This window comes from Anolis sagrei, chromosome 2 (assembly GCF_037176765.1).
Source record: "Anolis sagrei isolate rAnoSag1 chromosome 2, rAnoSag1.mat, whole genome shotgun sequence".
NCBI lineage: Eukaryota > Metazoa > Chordata > Lepidosauria > Squamata > Dactyloidae > Anolis > Anolis sagrei.
This window is the reverse complement of record NC_090022.1, coordinates 12,977,080-12,996,167: the sequence shown is the minus strand read 5'-3', so window position 1 is coordinate 12,996,167 and position 19,088 is coordinate 12,977,080. Positions and strand designations below refer to the sequence as shown.

At 45.4% G+C, this 19,088-nt stretch overlaps 2 protein-coding genes across 3 annotated transcripts; one reads left to right on the top strand and one right to left on the bottom strand.

Annotated features, from left to right (window-relative positions):
* Positions 1 to 158: 158 nt before the first annotated feature.
* LOC132766063 (zinc finger and SCAN domain-containing protein 22-like) lies at positions 159 to 9,307 on the bottom strand. Of its 2 annotated transcripts, XM_060760401.2 has the most exons (4): positions 9,153 to 9,307; positions 3,806 to 4,602; positions 3,146 to 3,272; positions 159 to 1,672 (listed from the first exon to the last, which is right to left on the bottom strand). In XM_060760401.2, the coding sequence occupies exons 2-4, from the start codon at positions 4,529 to 4,531 to the stop codon at positions 537 to 539; spliced, it is 1,989 nt and encodes a 662-aa protein (XP_060616384.2). In that variant the 5' UTR covers positions 4,532 to 4,602; positions 9,153 to 9,307; the 3' UTR covers positions 159 to 536. The 2 variants fall into 2 exon arrangements, with proteins under 2 accessions (XP_060616384.2, XP_060616385.2); XM_060760402.2 differs by lacking the exon at positions 9,153 to 9,307 and having other exon boundaries at positions 3,806 to 5,060.
* A 156-nt stretch (positions 9,308 to 9,463) lies between these two features.
* On the top strand, positions 9,464 to 15,818 carry LOC137096272 (zinc finger and SCAN domain-containing protein 21-like). Its single transcript, XM_067465304.1, has 4 exons — positions 9,464 to 9,650; positions 11,945 to 12,759; positions 13,484 to 13,610; positions 14,715 to 15,818. The coding sequence occupies exons 2-4, from the start codon at positions 12,034 to 12,036 to the stop codon at positions 15,734 to 15,736; spliced, it is 1,875 nt and encodes a 624-aa protein (XP_067321405.1). The 5' UTR covers positions 9,464 to 9,650; positions 11,945 to 12,033; the 3' UTR covers positions 15,737 to 15,818.
* The last annotated feature ends 3,270 nt before the right edge of the window (positions 15,819 to 19,088 follow it).

Genomic DNA, 19,088 nt, shown 5'->3' with positions numbered 1-19,088 from the left:
GGAACTGTGAACCCAGCCCTCTGCTTAAAAACTGATAGAGGGTATTTGTTTTAAAGATGCCATTACACTGTTTGTTGGGTAGGGAGAAGAAACAACAACAACAACAACAACAACAATAATAAACAACTTTATTTATACCACGCCCCCATCTCCCCAGAGGGGACTCGGGGCAGCATACATGAGGCCAAGCCCGGTAATACAATTACAGCATAATAAGTACAGAATAGCAAAGATAACATCGCAATAAAATAAATAAAACATAAGAATACAATAACCAGTGCAAAATACAAAGTGAAAAATCAAACATAGTGGGCAGGCCAAATGTATGACATAAAATGGTAAAACTCTGGAAGAGTTAACAATGAAAAAGATGTATTTGTAAGGGAGGAGCTCATAGGGAACAGAACAGTAGAATCAAGCCTTAAGAAAGGTGGGGGGGGGGGGAATGCAATATAAGGACAACATTGTGGGAGAAACAACAGGAAAGAAATATATGGTCACTCTCCAAAGGCACATCGGAGGAGCCAAGTCAGCATTCAGTAATTGCTGAGTCTCATGTAGCTCTTGGCATGGGTTCTCTGATGTAAAGTCAGGTTGGTACTTCGCCTGAAGCTCTTTCCGCACTCTGAACAAGTGTACGGTTTCTCTCCGGTGTGGATTCTCTTATGTCTGACAAGACTTGACTGGTCGTGGAAGCTCTTGCCACATTCGGAGCAGGGATACGGCTTCTCCCTTGTGTGCATCCGTTGATGAAAGCTAAGGCTTCCATGGAGCCTGAAACACTTTCCACACTCTGTACATTTATAGGGTTTCTCCCCGGTGTGGATTGTCTGGTGCGACTTGAGATCAGCACTCCGGCCAAAGCATTTCCCACACTCCAAGCACCAATACGGCTTTTCCCTGGTGTGGATTGTCTGGTGCGACTTGAGATCAGCACTCCGGCCAAAGCATTTCCCACACTCCAAGCACCAATACGGCTTTTCCCTGGTGTGGATTGTCTGGTGCGACTTGAGATCAGCATTCCGGCGAAAGCATTTCCCACACTCCAAGCACTGATACGGCTTTTCCCCTGTGTGGATTATCTGGTGTGCTTTGAGTTGGGAACTCCGACCAAAGCATTTCTCACATTCTGAGCATTGGTATGGCTTCTCTCCCGTGTGGATTATCTGGTGTCTTGAGAGGTGGGCCTTCCAACCAAAGCATTTCCCACACTCCAAACATTTAAACGACTTCTCCCGTTTTTGGATCCTTGGATGCTTCATCTTACCAAGATCCAAATTCATACACTCTCTCTCATCTGTAGAAACACTTCGAGTCAGGTATATATTGGAAGTCATCCCTTCATAAAGCGTTTCACATTCAGTGAGGTTTCCACTCTGACTGAAGGTCTTTGCAAACATTAAATCTGATTTGTTTTCAGGGCGAATTCTACTATGAACACTGGGGAAAGCAATCCCCTTTTTAAATTTCTCGTTTTCCTGCTGGACTGAGATTTTGTGGGAGTTTCCCACCTGAAATGTGAAGGATTTGGTTTCCAGCTCTTCTGTGTGGCTTCCGTCTTGGCTCACTGGCCCATCTTGGCTCCAAACATTCTCCTTCAATGCTTCACCTTCTTCTTTTTCTGAGGAATCCTCACCTAGTTGCCCCTCATTCTCGTGTTTAAATTCATCACCTGTTGGAAATAAAGCAGAAGGCAAATTAAGACCCATTCTCACAATGCCACCAGGAAGCTTCCCAGTAAGGTTTAGGGCAGTGATTCTCAACCTTTCTTATGCCGTGACCCCTAAATATAGTTCCTCATGTTGTGGTCACCGCCAACCATATTTTCGTTGCTACTTCATAACTGCTACTGTTATGAATCATAATGTAAATATCTGATATGCGGCATGTATTTTCATCGTTACAAATTGAACAAAATTAAAGCATAGTGATTAATCACAAAAACAATATGTTTGGGGGAGTATGGATAACGGATGAAGGGATCTGCAGTACCTTCAAATGACTCGGCTCTGACTTCCACAGACCACTGAGAACCCCACAAATAACATACATGGACCAAACTAGGCATTCAGAACCACATGAACAACAGAAAATACTGGAGGAGGTTAGGAGGAATTGACAGTGATTTACAAGAGATAAAATTTACCTACATCCGGAGAGCACTGTGAACCCAAACAACTATGGATCTGGACCGAATTTGGCACAAATACTCAATATATCCAGATCTGAGCACTGGTGGAGTTTGGGGAAAATAGACCCTGACATTTGAGAGTTGCGTTGTGTGGATTTATAGTTCATCAACCCACACACAACACGGATTGTGACAAGGGTGCAAGAATGTGCCCCAAACTAAGGGGGCAACTGTGCCCACACAACTTCTCAGGAAATGTGGAGTCTGTTTTTAAACAGAGGTGAGATGGCCATCTGTTGGGATGTTTTACATGACAGAATGGAGGTGGACTGGATGGTCCTTGTGGTCTCTTCCAGCTTTATAATTCTACATAATCACAGGACCCACAGGTAACCCCACCAACCACAATATTAGAAATATTTTACAAGCTACAGAATTAATATGTACAATTTCACTTACTTACATTTAAGGGGAAATTATCTTTCTAGGCACTTGCTAGATCTTCCACTGGGATTTTATGATCTGCTTCCCCAGGATGTTCTTGAACTTTGATGGCCGGAACTGGATATAATGATCCAGATGAAGATTAGCCAGCGATGATGAGGATTTCCAGGCCAGCAGTCTGCCCACGCAGTCCCTTAACTTACCCCAGGGAAGAGGACACTTTGGTCTTCCAAATACAACTTTCAATCCCATTTGGCAAAGTATTACAGAATCTGAGAACCCCATGTACCTGGCAGACCCTTGGGCTTAGACCAGTGATTCTCAACCTGTGGGTCCTCAGATGTTTTGGCCTTCAATTCCCAGAAATCCTAACAGGTGGTGAACTGGCTGGGATTTCTGAGAGTTGTAGGTCAGAACATCTGGGGACCAACAGGTTGAGAACCACTTGCTTAGACTATCCAGAGGACTAAGGGAAGGTCCTACTTAGGGGGAGAATCAGCCACAGTGCTGTGGTTAATCTAGGAAGAACACCCCCAGCATCCAAGGACACAAACAGCCAATTCTTCTTACCCAAGGGTCCAGCTTCCCTGCTGTCACCTTCCTGTTTTGTCTCCACACTAAGCTTCTTCTGCTCAATCTCAGGCAGGCCTTGGTCACTTTCAGTGGGACCCACTGTCTCCTCTTCCTCTAACGGCTCCTAAAATATTGGTCACTTGTTAGAAAAATGTATGTGGCTTTCCTCTATTCTACATAGTTCTCAATATAATTGTGATGTAGCTCAGAGCCAGAGAAAATAATGAGTCACACAATGAGTTTCATGGTCCAGAAAGGACTTGAACCCAGATCCAGCAAGTCACAATCTCACACTGCTCGTTGTTGTTCATTCGTTCAGTCGTCTCCGACTCTTCGTGACCTCATGGACACACAACGACCTCACTCAAAACACAACCGCAGTGCCTCCTCCCTGGCTAAATAGATTAAGGAAATCTTTTGATACCCCGCACTAAGTAGCCCTCTGGAACCCAAGAATTTAAAAATCACTTAAGAGTTGACGCCAGATTAAAAACCCAAAATTATTCAGGCTCAACGACTGTATGAGATGTGGAAAAAGTCAGCAAAAAAAAGTTGCCAGAATAAAAATTTTCAACTGGTCCAAACCTCAACCCATACTGAGCCTCAGGATCAATATAGTGTGAGCCACACGAGATTGACACAATGAACGGTCCTCACTTGGTTTGATTGGCTTTTGGCCTCTCGCTGCTTCTGGAGGAAGTCCTCTGCCAAGGCCACTGCCTGGGAGCAAGTCTCTGGACCACATTCCTTGACCCAGGCCTCTATCTCTGGAGGCAGGACGGCCAAGAACTGCTCCAAGATCAGCAGCTCCAGGATCTGCTCCTTCGAATGCCTTTCAGCTTTCAGCCACCGGCAACACAGTTCCTGAAGCTGGCCATAAGCCCCTCTCGGCCCCTCAGACACCCGGTAGCGGAAATGCCGGAAACACTGCCGCTGCTTCTCCCGCTGCATGGCGTCCCCATGCAAGATGGCGGCCTTCACTTTCCCATATTCCTTCCTGCCTTTGGGGTCCAGGCCAGTGAAGGCCCGCTTGGCCTCTCCGCTCAATGCTGGCAGGAGCCGGGGCACCCACTCTTCCTTGGGCCACCGGCAGGCTTGAGCCACTTGCTCAAAGGAGGCCAGGAAGGCTTTGGCATCGTCCCAAGGCTCCTCCTTTGACTCAGAGGTCCCCCAGTATGGGTGAGGGCCTTCCAGGCTCTTCAGGAACTCCTGCCATTGGGTTTCCCACTGCTGAAGCGAGTCTTTGTTGGGCTCATGTTTCACCTCCGTTGGTCTCCTTGGCAGGGCTGCCTCCGTCGTCCCAACATGGCAGCTCCCTCTCGCTTTCCGTGACACCAGGCCTGGTATATGACTTGTAAGGTCTTCTCGGGTCTCCATTTTCATCCTCGGACAATACTAGCCTGAAACGGTTGGAAATGCTAGATTCATCCACATGGAGCTTTCTGCCTGGAAAACTGAAAGAAAAAAGAAGCATATTACACCACATTCACCTTTTAAAGAGGAACAGTTACAAAAGCAAGTGGCCAGGCGTGTCAAGCCCATTTTAATCACAGGGAACATCAGGCTTCTACTTGCTTTTAATAGGGCACTGAGACCATGAATGGAGAATCTGTGGATACAGATACAGAGGGACAGCTATAATTCTTTTACATGGCACACAGTGTTCTTTAGTTTTTATCTAGTTATCCATTTTCAATAACGTTTCTTTTATTGTAAGATGTTTATTGTGTTTATGTATGTTTTAACATGCTTTTATGGTTGCATTCTAGCTATGTTTTAATATGTCTACTATGTTGTACCCGATAATGTATTATTGTTGTTGTTGTTGTTGTTATCTTAGCCTGAAATGGTGGAAAATTCTAGAATCTACCGCAGCAGCCTAAACATCCACACGGAGATTTCTAACAGGAAAACTGTTAGAAATATTAAGAATTAACTGCACATTTTTTATAACAAAAGTGTGAGTCAAGCACTGAAAGTTAGTAGGCCGAAGCCTGTTAGAGTTAGTGGGCCAAAGCTAGTGTCATCCTGAGGAGAGTAGGCCGAAGCCTGTCAGAGTCAATGGGCCAAAGCTAGTGTTGTCCTGAGGAGAGCAAGTAGGCCAAAGCCTGTTAGAGTCAGTGGGTCAAAGCTAGTGTTGTCCTGAGGAGGCTGAGGAGGCCGAAGCCTGTTAGAGTCAGTGGTCCAAAGCTAATGTTGTCCTGAGGAGAGCAAGTAGGCCAAAGCCCGTTAGAGTCAGTGGGCCAAAGCTAATGTTGTCCTGAGGAGAGCAAGTAGGCCAAAGCCTGTTAGTCAATGGTCCAAAGCTAGTGTTGTCCAGAGGAGAGCAAGTAGGCCAAAGCCTGTCAGAGTCAGTGGGCCAAAGCTAGTGTCATCCTGAGGAGAGCAAGTAGGCCAAAGCCTGTTAGAGTCAGTGGGCCAAACCTATTGTTGTCCTGAGGAGGGTGAGTAGGCCGAAGCCTGTTAGTCAGTGAGCCAAAGCTAGTGTCGTCTTGAGGAGTGTGAGGTAAACTTCTGTATGAGAGAAGCCTTGTGTATAAAAGCTCCAGTGTGAAGGCTTCTGTGTATTTATTTGTGTTATGAAAACCTGGTGCTGGATCACGCTGCAGCTGATCAGTTACTCTGCCATGCATTTATGGGGAGGGTCTTTTGTTATTAAGCCCACTCACCCAACATTATTATTATGTTAGTTTAACGGATCTAACTCACCTTAGAAAGTTGGTGCATGGCCTACCTTAAAAGGTTGGCGTGTCAGCAGCCATTTTGTGACTCTCAGGGAACAGCAGCACAAGTGAAGAAGTTATTTGCATAAGAGCGACCTGATTGGCTGGATGCAAATGAGCGGGTGCCGCGATTTGAAAGGTGGGCGGAGTCAATGATGACAGTTGGAGGAGCCCAGCTGAGCATTCTATGTCAGTTGGTCAGTTAGCTGGAGTCAGTTAGGGAGTGAGCTAGGGATTAGAAAAAGGTAGTTGACTGATAGCAAGAAGCTAGTGACAGTTGTTGTTGTTCATTTGTTCAGTCGCTTCCGGCTCTTCGTGACTTCATGAACCATCCCACGCCACAGCTCCCTGTTGGCCATCCCTACCCCCAGCTCCTTCAAGGTCAATCCAGTCACTTCAAGGATTTGTTTTTGTCGTGTCAGGAGCGACTTGAGAAACTGCAAGTCGCTTCTGGTGTGAGAGAATTGGCAGTCTGCAAGGATGTTGCCCAAGGGACGCCCGGATGATTTGATGTTTTTATCATCCTTGTGGGAGACTTCTCTTACGTCCCCGCAAGAGGAGCTGGAGTTGATAGAGGGAGCTCATCCGCCTCTCCCCAGATTCGAACCTGTGACCTGTCAGTCTTCAGTCCTGCCGACACAGGGGTTTAACCCACTGCGCCACCGGGGCTCCTACTTCAAGGATACCATCCATCCATCTTGCCCTTGGTCGGCTCCTCTTGCTTTTTCCTTCAATTTTCCCCAGCATCGTTGGCTTCTCTAGGCTTTCCTTTCTCCTCATGATGTCGCCAAAGTACTTCAACTTTGTCTCTAATATCCTTCCCTCCAATGAGCAGTCGGGCTTTATTTCTTGAACATTGGACTGGTTGGATCTTCTCGCGGTCCAGGGCACTTTCACAACTTTCCTCCAAGACCACAGTTCAAAAGTATCTATCTTCCTTCGCTCAGCCTTCCTTATGATCCAGCTCTCACATCCATAGGTGACTATGGGGAATACTATTGCTTTGACTATGCGGATCTTTGTTGTTAGTGTGATGTCTCTACTCTTCACTATCTTATCAAGATTGGTCATTGCTCTCCTCCCAAGCAGGAAGTGTCTCCTGATTTCCTGGCTGCAGTCTGCGTCTGCAGTCATCTTTGCAGCTAGAAACACAAAGTCTGTCACGGCCTCCATGTTTTCTCCCTCTATTTCCCAGTTGTCAGTCATTCTTGTTGCCATAATCTTGGGGTTTTTTTTTATGTTTAGCTGCAACCCAGCTAAACCCAGGATCTTGAGCATTATCTTACTGGCATGAGAAAGAAGGGCCACTGTACGGAAGTTTGAGCAGTCTTTAGCATTTCCCTTTTTTGGTATTGAGATATAAGTTGATATTTTCCAGTCTGATGGCCATTCTTGTGTTTTCCATATTTGCTGGCATATAGCATGCATCACCTTGACAGCATAATCTTTCAATATTAGTGACAGTAGAGAGGTTTTAAAAGTACCAAGTGGTCAGGACCTATACGTCAGGTGTCTATGGACAACGCTGGCTCTTCAAGTTAGAAATGGAGATGAGCACCAACTTCCAGAGTCAGACACAACTAGACTTAATGTCAAGGGGAAACTGGGTTGCTGTAGGTTTTTTGGGCTGCATGGCCATGTTCTAGAAGCATTCTCTCCTGATGTTTCGCCAGCATCTATGGCAGGTCAGATCTCACAACCTCTGAGGATTTTTTTTGTTGTATCTGTATCAGGAGCGACTTGAGAAATTGCAAGTTGCTTTTGGTGTGAGAGAATTGGCTGTCTGCAAAAACGTTGCCCAGGGGACGCCCGGATGATTTGATGTTTATATCCTTGTGGGAGGCTTCTCCCATGAGGATGCATGTCATAGATGCAGGTGAAACGTCAGGAGAGAATGCTTCTAGTACATGGCCATACAGCCCAAAAAACCTATAACAACCCAGTGATTCTGGTCATGAAAGCCTTCAACGATACATCAACCTTTACCTTTTCCCAATAGTTTAAAGAAGAATTGACCCCATCATCAATATAGTTAGCAGTGGGAAATTTTGGGAGTTCTAGTTCCAACAGTATCAGGAGGGAGAAACCATTCCCAGCCCTGTGTGATATAGCATTCTCTTTGTTAGCAAGAACAGGAGCAGGATTCAAAACGATCTTGACAGATTAGAGAGATGGGCCAAAACTAACAAAATGAAATTCAACAGTGACAAATGCAAGATACTCCACTTTGGCAGAAAAAATGAAATGCAAAGATACAGAATGGGGGACAATGCCTGGCTCGAGAGCAGTACGTGTGGAAAAGATCTTGGAGTCCTCGTGGACAACAAGTTAAACATGAGCCAACAATGTGATGTGGCAGCAAAAAAAGCCAATGGGATTTTGGCCTGCATCAATAGGAGCATAGTGTCTAGGTCCAGGGAAGTCATGCTCCCCCTCTATTCTGCTTTGGTTAGACCACATCTGGAATATTGTGTCCAATTCTGGGCACCACAATTGAAGAGAGATATTGACAAGCTGGAATGTGTCCAGAGGAGGGCGACTAAAATGATCAAGGGTCTGGAGAACAAGCCCTACGAGGAGCGGCTTAAGGAGCTGGGCATGTTTAGCCTGAAGAAGAGAAGGCTGAGAGGAGATATGATAGCCATGTATAAATATGTGAGAGGAAGCCACAGGGAGGAGGGAGCAATCTTGTTTTCTGCTTCCCTGGAGACTAGGACACGGAACAATGGCTTCAAACTACAAGAGAGGAGATTCCATCTGAACATGAGGAAGAACTTCCTGACTGTGAGAGCCGTTCAGCAGTGGAACTCTCTGCCCCGGAGTGTGGTGGAGGCTCCTTCTTTGGAAGCTTTTAAACAGAGGCTGGATGGCCATCTGTCAGGGGTGATTTGAATGCAATATTCCTGCTTCTTGGCAGGGGGTTGGACTGGATGGCCCATGAGGTCTCTTCCAACTCTAGGATTCTATGATTCTATGTGTGAACTGCATTCGTTCTCCAGTGGAGATGCATCCCAGAACATTCCAGTTGCAACCCTAGAATCGTGAGAGCTCATAGGACCAGGGCAGCTGTAGGCACCAGCACTCTTTGGCAGGGAAGGGAAAGAACCTTATAAAACTGCAATTCCTAGGATCCCCCAGCATGGAAGCAGTGCAGTGTCAGGGGAGTGAAGTGCACTCCTTCTCCAGTGGAGATGCATCCCAGAACACTCCAGTTGCAACCCTCCTGCTCTTTCTCATCCTGCTCCCAAAGGAGGAAGGGAAACATTTCCCATCAGACCAACCTTTCCTTATTTCCTCTCCTTCCCTTCCTCAAACTTCTTCCATCTCAGTCCAACAACTCTGGCTCAGACCTTTCTCCTTTCCCTCTAAAAACCTCCAAGAGAGGAAAGCAAAAGGCACGAGTTTCCCAAGAAACCCAACCAGGAAGTGGAGGATACAGCCCACATCCTTGCAAAACACAACACTGCAGGAAATCCTCTCTAGCCAGCCACCTGTAGTTCGAGATCTCGAATGTTTGCCTTTAAGCAGCCATTGGTCCTCCAGGCTTTTGGACTTCAACTCCCAGAAGCCTCGCTTCCTTGGACACAGGACTTCCTGCAGTTTTGTTTTGCCGGGATGTGGGCTGTGTCCTCCTCTTCCTGGCTGGGCTTCTCCTCCAAAAGCGGCTTCTTGGGGAACTCCTGCCTTTGGCTTTTCTGTCTTGGAGGATTTTAGAGGAAAAGGAGAAACATTTCAGCCTGAGTTCTTGGATTTAGATGGAAAAAACTGGAGGGATGAAGGTGAGTGAAGACAGAGGGAGGAAGGAAAGGGAAATAATAATAATAATAATAATAATAATAATAATAAACTTTATTTATACCCCACCACCATCTCCCCAACGAGGACTCGGGCGGCTTACATGAGGCCAACAACAAATTACAGCAAAATAAAACCAAAAACACAAGCAACAAACAACATAATTACATAAAAACATATTAATACATTAGCAATATAATATTACAATCACTACAATATAATATTACAATCTACTGCTGAGTACGCATGCCCAGTGTGGAACACATCTCACCACACTAAAACAGTGGATGTGGCTCTTAATGAGACATGCCGCATTATCACGGGGTGCCTGCGCCCTAACCACTGGAGAAATTACACTGCTTAGCCGGTATTGCACCACCCGACATCCACCGGGAAGTAGCAGCCAATAGTGAAAGGACCAAGGCAGAGACATCTCCAGCTCATCCCTTGTTTGGGTATCAGCCAGCACGTCAACGACTTAAATCTAGAAATAGTTTTTTAAGGTCTACAGAGACACTCGCTGGAACACCTCAGCAAGCAAGAGTCCAAAAGTGGCAGGCTCAAACCCAGAACCTCAACCAATGGCTGATACCAAATGAGAGACTCCCCCCTGGGCACACAGAGGACTGGGCAAGTTGAAAGGCGCTGAACAGACTGCGCTCTGGCACCACAAGATGCAGAGCCAATCTCATGAAATGGGGCTACAAAGTGGAATCCACGACATGCGAGTGTGGAGAGGAGCAAACCACTGACCAACTGCTGCAATGCAACCTGAGCCCTGCCACATGCAGGGCTCAGGTTGCTGGTGTTCTTGCAGCAACACCAGAGGCACTCCAAGTCAAAGGACATTTAATCAACTACCAAACTCACAAATGTTGTATTTTGTCTGTTTGTTTGCTTTGTTTCTGTTAGAAATATAATATAAGTGACTGGTTGCCCTGACACGACAAATAAATAAATAAATAAATTACAATCACAGTGACAATGGGCAGGCCACATGTGCAGAATAAAATGATTAAAAACCTCGGGTGAGATAAAAGGAGGAGCAGGTTATTTGAGAAGGGGAGCTCATAAAAATGGGGTTGTAGGACTGAGCTTTCCTATGGGGAGGGGAGCATGTACTCCAGTGACAGTTGAGGGTGAGCAATAATGTGAGGTTGTGTACCTACTCACCAAAGGCGCAGCAGAAGAGCCAGGTTTTGAGGTTCTTTTTAAAGGTTTCTAGGGTAGGGGCTTTCCTAACCTCTCCAGGTAATGAGTTCCAGAGTCGGGGGGCCACAAAGGAGAAGGCTCTCTCCCTTGTGTCTACAAGGCGAGCTTGTGAAACTGGGAGGGGCTCCCTCCCTTCTAACATTCCGCAAAATGGTTAAGACCTGGCTCTAAAAGCAAGCATTTACTACTGGAGCATAATTAGACGAAAACGGAATATGGAATGACTGACGAACCAATTGGACTATGATTTCAGTAAGGAGACTCCGAGGATTTTGTTTTTCTAGATACTACTGTTTCTTTTATATTACATTTTTAATGTTAAATTGTTTTTGTAATTGTTTTAACTGTATTCTATGTATTTGTTGTGGCATCAAATCACTGCCAACTGTGAACCGCCTTGAGTCGCCTCTGGCTGAGAAAGGCGGTATACAAATGCAGTAAATAAATAAAAAATAAATAATTTGCCAGTGGAGATGCACCCTCAGTTATTGTGACCAGTTTAATTCCATTTTAAAATGTACTTTTTGCATGTTTTTAGTTGTCTTTCTTTTTTAAGTTGTGTCCCAATTATGGGAGGAAAAGAGGGATAATAAATACAAAAAAGTGGATGCATTCCTCATCAGAACTAGAGTTGATGGGAGTTGAACTAGAGTAACAGATGGAAGACTGCTGTTTGCGCTCTTTAGTCAGGAAAAGAGGGTTGGGTTTAGGGAGAAGCTTGTGGATATGATGCCCAATGTTAAAATGTCCTGCAGCCTTTCCCCAACCTCAGAGCCATAAGTGCTGTTGGACTGCTCATGCTATTAAGTAGTCAGAGTTGTTGTTCAATAGCATCTGGGGACCCAAACTAGGTAAAAACTAAAGAAACACTAGATACTATGTAAAAGAATTATAGCTGTCCCTCTGTATCCACAGACTCTCCACCCATGGTCTCATTCCCCATTGAAGGCAACCATAAGGCTGATGTGCCCTTTGATTAAAATGGGTTTGACACGCCTGGCCACTTGCTTTTGTAACTCTTCCTCTTTAAAATGTGAATGTTGTGCAACATTCTTTTTTCTTTCAGTTTTCCAGGCAGAAAGCTCCATGCAGATGTTTCGACTTCTGCAGTAGAGTCTAGCATTTCCCATCATTTCAGGCTAGTATTGTCCGAGGATGAAAATGGAGACCCGAGAAGACCTTACAAGTCATATACTAGAACAGGTGTCACGGGACGCGAGAGGGAGCTGCCATGTTGGGACGACAGAGGCAGCCCTGCAAAGGAGACCAATGGAAGTGAAACAGGAGCCCGACAAAGACTCACTCCAGCAGTGGGAAACCCAATGGCAGGAGTTCCTAAGGAGCATGGAAGGTCCTGACCCAAACTGGGGGGCCTCTGAGTCTAGAGAGGAGCCGTGGGACGATGCCAAAGCCTTTCTGGCCTCCTTTGAGCAAGTGGCCCAAGCCTGCCGGTGGCCCAAGGAAGAGTGGGTGCCCCGGCTCCTGCCAGCATTGAGCGGAGAGGCCAAGCGGGCCTTCGTCGGCCTGGAGGCCAAAGGCAGGGAGGATTATGGGAAAGTGAAGGCCGCCATCTTGCATGGGGACACTATTCGGCGGGAGGAGCAGCGGCAATGTTTCCGGCATTTCCGCTACCGGGAGTCCGAGGGGCCGAGAGGAGCTTATGGCCAGCTTCAGGAACTGTGTTGCCGATGGCTGAAAGCTGAAAGGCATTCGAAGGAGCAGATCCTGGAGCTGCTGATCTTGGAGCAGTTCTTGGCCATCCTGCCTCCAGAGATAGAGGCCTGGGTCAAGGAATGTGGTCCAGAGACTTGCTCCCAGGCGGTGGCCTTGGCAGAGGACTTCCTCCAGAAGCAGAGAGAGGCAAAGAGGCAGGCAAACCAGGTGAGGACCATTCATTGTCTCAATCCTGTGTAGCTCACACTGTATCGGTCCTGAGGCTCAATATGGATTGAAAATGTTCATTCTGGCATTTTTTGTTGACTTTTTCTACATCTTGTATAGTTGTTGAGCCTGAATAATTTTGGGTTTTTAATCTGGCATCAACTCTAAGCGATTTTAAAACTTTGCTACATACTCTTGGGTTCCAGGCTTCCCAAAGGGCTACTTAGTGCAAGGTTTCAAAAGATCTCCTTGAGCTATTTAGCCAGGGTGGCCCTGTGGTTAAATTTCAATGAGCTTGGTGCGTGTCTATTTTTGAACCCTGTGAGGGCTCCCATCCATCTCTTCAGCCTGACTCCGTAGTCTCAGTTTACTTCTTGGTTTTTAAAAGGCATCATTTGTGCCTGAAACAACCATGGAAGGAAAGCAAAACATGGCAAAATTGTGTCACAAACCACCAAGAGGAGTTGGACATAGTGAGTTTTTAATTTAAGGGAACGTTGAAATACAGTGGGGGTGAGGAATGCCCTGCAAAGAGCAAACACAGCCTCCATCAAATGCCCAGGCAGTGGGTTTAATGTGGGATTGTGATGTCCAAGATCCAGGTTCAAGTCCCTTCTGGACCATGAAATTATTTTCTCTGGCCGTGAACTATCTCACAAATATTTTGAAGGCTATGTAGAGGAGAGGAAAAGCATATTAGTAAGTTATACTTACTATATTTTAGGTGCCATTAGAAAGAGAGGAAACGGTGGGTTCCCCTGAAGCTGACCAAGCCCTGCCTGTGATTGAGCAGAAGATATTTTGTGTGGAGACCAAACAGGAAAAGGACGATGGGGATGCTGGACCCTTGGGTAAGAGGAATGGGCTGTTTGTGTCCTTGGATGCTGGTGATACTCTTCCAGACTAACCACAGCATTGTGGCTGCTTCTCCCCCTAAGTAGGACCTTCCCATAGACTATCCTTCTTTGGATAGTCTAAGCCCAAGACTCTGCCAGGTACATGGGGCTCTCAGGTTCTGTAATACTTTGCCAAATGGGATTGAAAGTTGTAGTATCTGGAAGACCAAATTTCCCTCTTCCCTGGGGTAAGTTAAGGGACTGCATGGGCAGACCCCTGGCCTGGAAATCCTCATCATCACCAGCCAACTTTCATCTGGATTATTGTATCCAGTTCTGGCCATCAGGGTTCAAGAACATCCAGGGAAAATGTACCATAGAATCACACTGGAGGATCTAGCAAATGCCTAGACAGGTAATTTTCCCTTAAGTGTAAGTAAGTGAAATCATAGAATTGGATTCTGCTGGATGCCATTAAATATTTTTAATATTGTGGGTGAGGGGGTTACCAGTGTATCCTGCAAAGACGTAGAATCATAGAGCTGGAAGAGACCATCCAGTCAATCTCCATTCTACCATGCAGGAAAACACACTCAAAGCACCCCGACAGATGTCCATCCTACTTCTGTTTAAAAACTTTCAGAGAAGGAGATTCCACATTTCCTGAGGAAATGCATGGGCGCAGTTGCCCTCTTCGTTTGGGGCAAAGTCTTCTACCCTTCTTATAATCCATGTTGTGTGTGGGTTGATGACTGTTGTTATACTTGATGAAGGAGCTATATAAGGAAAAAAAATCTGAATAAATGAACATGAAGCTTGTTGCACCACAGAAATGGATGCTGTGGAAGGAACAGAAGGAAAGGAAAAATTAGAAAATCAGTATATAGTCCAATTTCTCTTTGGGATGTTAGTCAAGATTCAGAAACTTTCTCAGACTATACCATTTTCATTGGTCAGTCAAAAGAAAGAAAGGAGGGATTATCCTAACTTTGCCAGGAAAGACTTTCCAAAGATTTGGGAGTAACCACTGTGTCTTGTTCCCCCTAAACCTTCCTGGGAAGCTTCCTGGTGGCATTGTGAGAATGGGTCTTAATTTGCCTTCTGCTTTATTTCCAACAGGCAACGAAAGGAAAAGTGAGAATGAGGGGCAATTGGGTGAGGATTCCTCAGAAAGGACACATTGTGAAGCATTGAAGAAGAATGTTTGGAGCCAAGTTGGGATAGCAAGCCAAATCGGAAGCCACATAGAATCCAAATCCTTCCCATTTCAGGTGGCAGACTTTCACAAAATCTCAATCCAACAGGAAAGCGAGAAAGAAAAAAAGGGGATTGCTTTTCCCAGTGAAGCTGAATCAGATTTAATGTTTGCAAACACTTTCAATCAGAGTGGAAACCTCACTGAAACGCTTTATGAAGGGACAAGTTCCAACATATATCTGAATCAAAGTATTCCTGCAGATGAGAGACAGAATATGAATTCGGAAATTAGTAAGATGAAGCATCCAAGGATCCAAAAAGGGGAGAAGCTGTATAAATGTTTGGAATGTGGGAAATGCTTTGGCTGTAAAACCCACCTCTCAAGACACCAGATAATTCACACCGGGGAGAAGCCGTATCAGTGCTTGAAGTGTGGGAAGTGCTTTGGTCAGAGGGCCCATCTCAAAAAACACCAGAGGATCCACACTGGGGAGAAGCCGTATCAGTGCTTGGAGTGTGGGAAAAGCTTCGTCCAGAGTGCCTATTTGGTCAAGCATCAGAAGATTCACAAGGGGGAGAAACCACACCACTGCCTGGAGTGCGGCAAAAGTTTCACCGAGAAGTCGAAGCTCATTCAGCACCAAAGAGTGCACACGGGGGAGAAGCCCTATCAATGTACAGAGTGCGGAAAGAGTTTCAGCCGCCGAATAAACCTTAGCCTCCACCAACAGATACACACAGGGGAGAAGCCGTATCCCTGCTCCGAATGTGGCAAGAGCTTTCGTGACCAGTCCAGCCTTATCAGACATAAGAGAATCCACACTGGAGAGAAACCGTACACCTGTTCAGAGTGTGGGAAGAGCTTCAGTCAAAGTCACAGCTTGACTTTTCATCAGAGAATCCATGCCAAGAGACGCTGTCACACAAAAATCAGTATTTGTTGAATGCTAGCGTGGCTGTGTTTGTCTTATCACTGAATCCAATGAAAAGTCTAGTTCAGCATTTCTCAACCTGGGGTTGGGACTTCTGCGGGGGGGGGGGGGGTCACTGGGGGTTTCAGATGGGTCACCAAAGACCATCAGGAAACAGATATTTCTGATGTTCTTAGGAACCCCTTTGGCAGAGAAGGCTGAAGATCTCTCCACCTGTCCTTCTCTTACTTTTTGGATACAGACAGCAAATCCTCCCACCAAAAGCCCTCCTCTGCTGTGATTGGTCAGCCTCTCAGCCAAGGGAAGGGCTGTTTCTGAGACTACAAGCGGGGAGGGGAGACCAGGTGTGCTCAATGCATGACACTGTGGTGTGCATGTGCAGGCGAGGGACAGCGTGCAAGGTTGGAGGGAGGCTCGGCCAGAGAGTCCCTTCAAGACACGGTAATTTTGTGTGGGAAGTTTAGCCCAATTCATCATTGATGGGGTTCAGAATGCTCTTTGATTGTAGGTGAACTATACCTTCCAGCAACTACAACTTCCAAATATCAAGGTTTATTGTCTTAAAACTCCCCCAGGGTTCACATTTGGGCATATTGAGTATTCATGCCATGTTGGGTCCAAATCTATCATTGTTTGAGTCCACGGTGCTCTCTGGATGTTGGTAAACTACAACTCCAAAACTCAAGGTCAATGCCCACCAAACCCTTCCAGTATTTTCTGTTGGTCATGGAAGTTCCGTGTGCCAAGTTTGGTTCAATTCCATGGTTGGTGGAGTTCAGAATGCTCTTTGATTGTCGGTTAACTATAAATCCCAGCAACTACAATTCCCAAATGTCAAAATCAGTGCCCCTCTCCAACCCAACCAGTATTCAAACTTGGGCGTATCGGGTATTTGTGCCAAATGTGGGCCAGTGACTGAAAAGACATCCTGCATATCAGATATTTATATTATGATTCCTAACAATAGCAAAATTACAGTTACGAAGTAGTAATGAAAATAATGTTATGGTTGGGGGTCACCACAACATGAGGAACTGTATTAAGGGGTCACAGCATTAGGAAAGTTGAGATACATTTGTCTAGTGGCATCTTATAAATAAATATCCTATATCAAGTGTCCTCAAAGTTTTTAAGCAGAGGGCCAACAGTCCTTAGACTGTTGAGAGGCTAGACTATAGTTTGAAAAAAAATGAACCAATTCCTACACACATGGCATTTGTAGAGCAAAAAAATGAAAGAACAATACAATATTAAATATGAAGAACAATTTTAACCAACATAAATTTGCCAGTATTTCAGTGGGAAGTGCAGACCTGCTTTGGGTTGATGAGATAAACAAGTTAATTAGGATTGTTGTTATTGTGTACCTTCAAGTCCTTTCATTAGGGCTGCCCTGAGACTAAAGTTTAGGGCAGAGGCTGGGTAACCGACCTTGGAAAGCTGCATGTACCCTCCAGGCCTTCATTTGGGGACCCCTGCACTACTCACATTACTTACTTAGGCAATCCCTCGTAGCTTGAGGGTGATGGTCTTTCAGATTGAGTGTCTTGGCGGTGGGTCCATAGGTGGCTGTGGAGCCCTATTCTTGATCCACATGTTCTCCTGCAGTGAGGACATCAGTTTCCAGACAGTAGGCCGTCACAGTCAGGATTGGCTTGATACACCTTCCTCTTGGCACATTTCTCTCTTTTGCCCTCTGTTCGTGCCTCTTCGAATACTGCAACACTGCTGGTCACAGCTGTCCTCCAGTTAGATTGCTCAAGAGCCAGGGCTTCCCAGTTCTCGGTGTCTATGCAGACGTTTTTAAGGTTAGCTTTAAGCTCATCTTTACATCTCTTTTCCTGTTCACCAACATGTTTGGTGGACATATTCATGTATACTGGGTTTAAAAAGCGATTCCTTTTCCTGGCAGCTAAACTAGGAAATCCCACGAGAGAGGGTCGTCCTCCAGGGGCAAGCCAAGAATGGGCAACTTGGAAGTCCCTGAACAGACTCAGAAGTGGAGTGGGCAGACAACCTGGCAAAATGGCACTACCTAAAAGAATCCCCCACCTTGTGCAACCATGGAGCAGAACAAACAACTCGTATTTGTATGCTTTTCCACAATGTCCTGCCTCATGCACAGAGGAAGAACTGTTTAAAGCTATGGACAATGCAGTCACTGTTGCTCATTTTTTGGTTAAAAAAATTTATCGTCTGTGCTTCTTCTATTTTTATCAGTTTTATACTTATTTATGCAATGCTTTTGATATGAAATAAATAAATTCTGGATTGACATGTCCACATGTCAGTGTAAGCTGTGTACCCTAATGCTTATTTCAAAAAAGGACCCATTTCTGTATCTTGAGTGGCAAAAGGCGAGAGCTTAGTCCATCCTGGGAGAAACTAAAAGAAGCACTGACCCTCTCTTCTCTCAGCCATGGCATTGCTTATGCCATTTTTTAATGCTTGGGTAGAAGATGCCTGTGGGAACCACAGAGAAGCTGTCAAAATCCAAAGATTTGCCCCCAAAACTTGACCACAACGTATGCATGAAGTTGAGTTTATACGATATCCTTCTTGTGTACATAGGATGTCTCCAGACTCAGCTACACTGCAGAATTCATTCATTCATTCATTCATTCATTCATTCATTTATATACCGCTTTTCTCACCCCGGGGTGGTGGGACTCTAGCGATTTCCAACATATTCACAACAAAATTTAATATCTCATAAAAATATAGAAACCTAATGAAACAAAAATAACATGAAACTATCCATTAAATCATAAAATGTAACAACATTAAAACATGGAGTTAAAACATTAATATAAACATTAAAATCACATGATCCAAAAGCATACTCCAAGCCATTCCAATATCAAATAGCAATTCCACATAATCCCTGTTTGTTCCTTGGATTGCTTACTGCCCAAATGCTTGGTGCCTCGGCCATGTTTTTACCTTTTTTTCCCTGAAGGCCTAGAGAAGGGGCGCTGATCTAATTTTGTTGGGGAGTTCCATAGCTGAGGGGCCACTACTGACAAGGCCCCATCTCATCCCCACCAATCATGCCTGCGAAAGAGGCAGGACCGAGAGTAGGGCTTTCCTGGACAATCTTAGCCAAAATGGTTCATAGAGGGATATCCATTTCTAAGTCAAAGAGCCAGCGATGTCCATAGATGCCTCCAAGGTCATGTGGCCAGCATGACTGCATGGAGCACTGTAGCACTGTTACCTTCCTGCCAAAGCGGTACCTATTGATCTGCTCACATTGGCATGTTTTTGTACTGCTATGTTGGCAGAAGCTGGGGCTAACAGCGGAAGCTCACCCTGCTCCCCGGATTCGAACCACCAACCTTTTGGTCAGCAAGTTCAGAAGCTC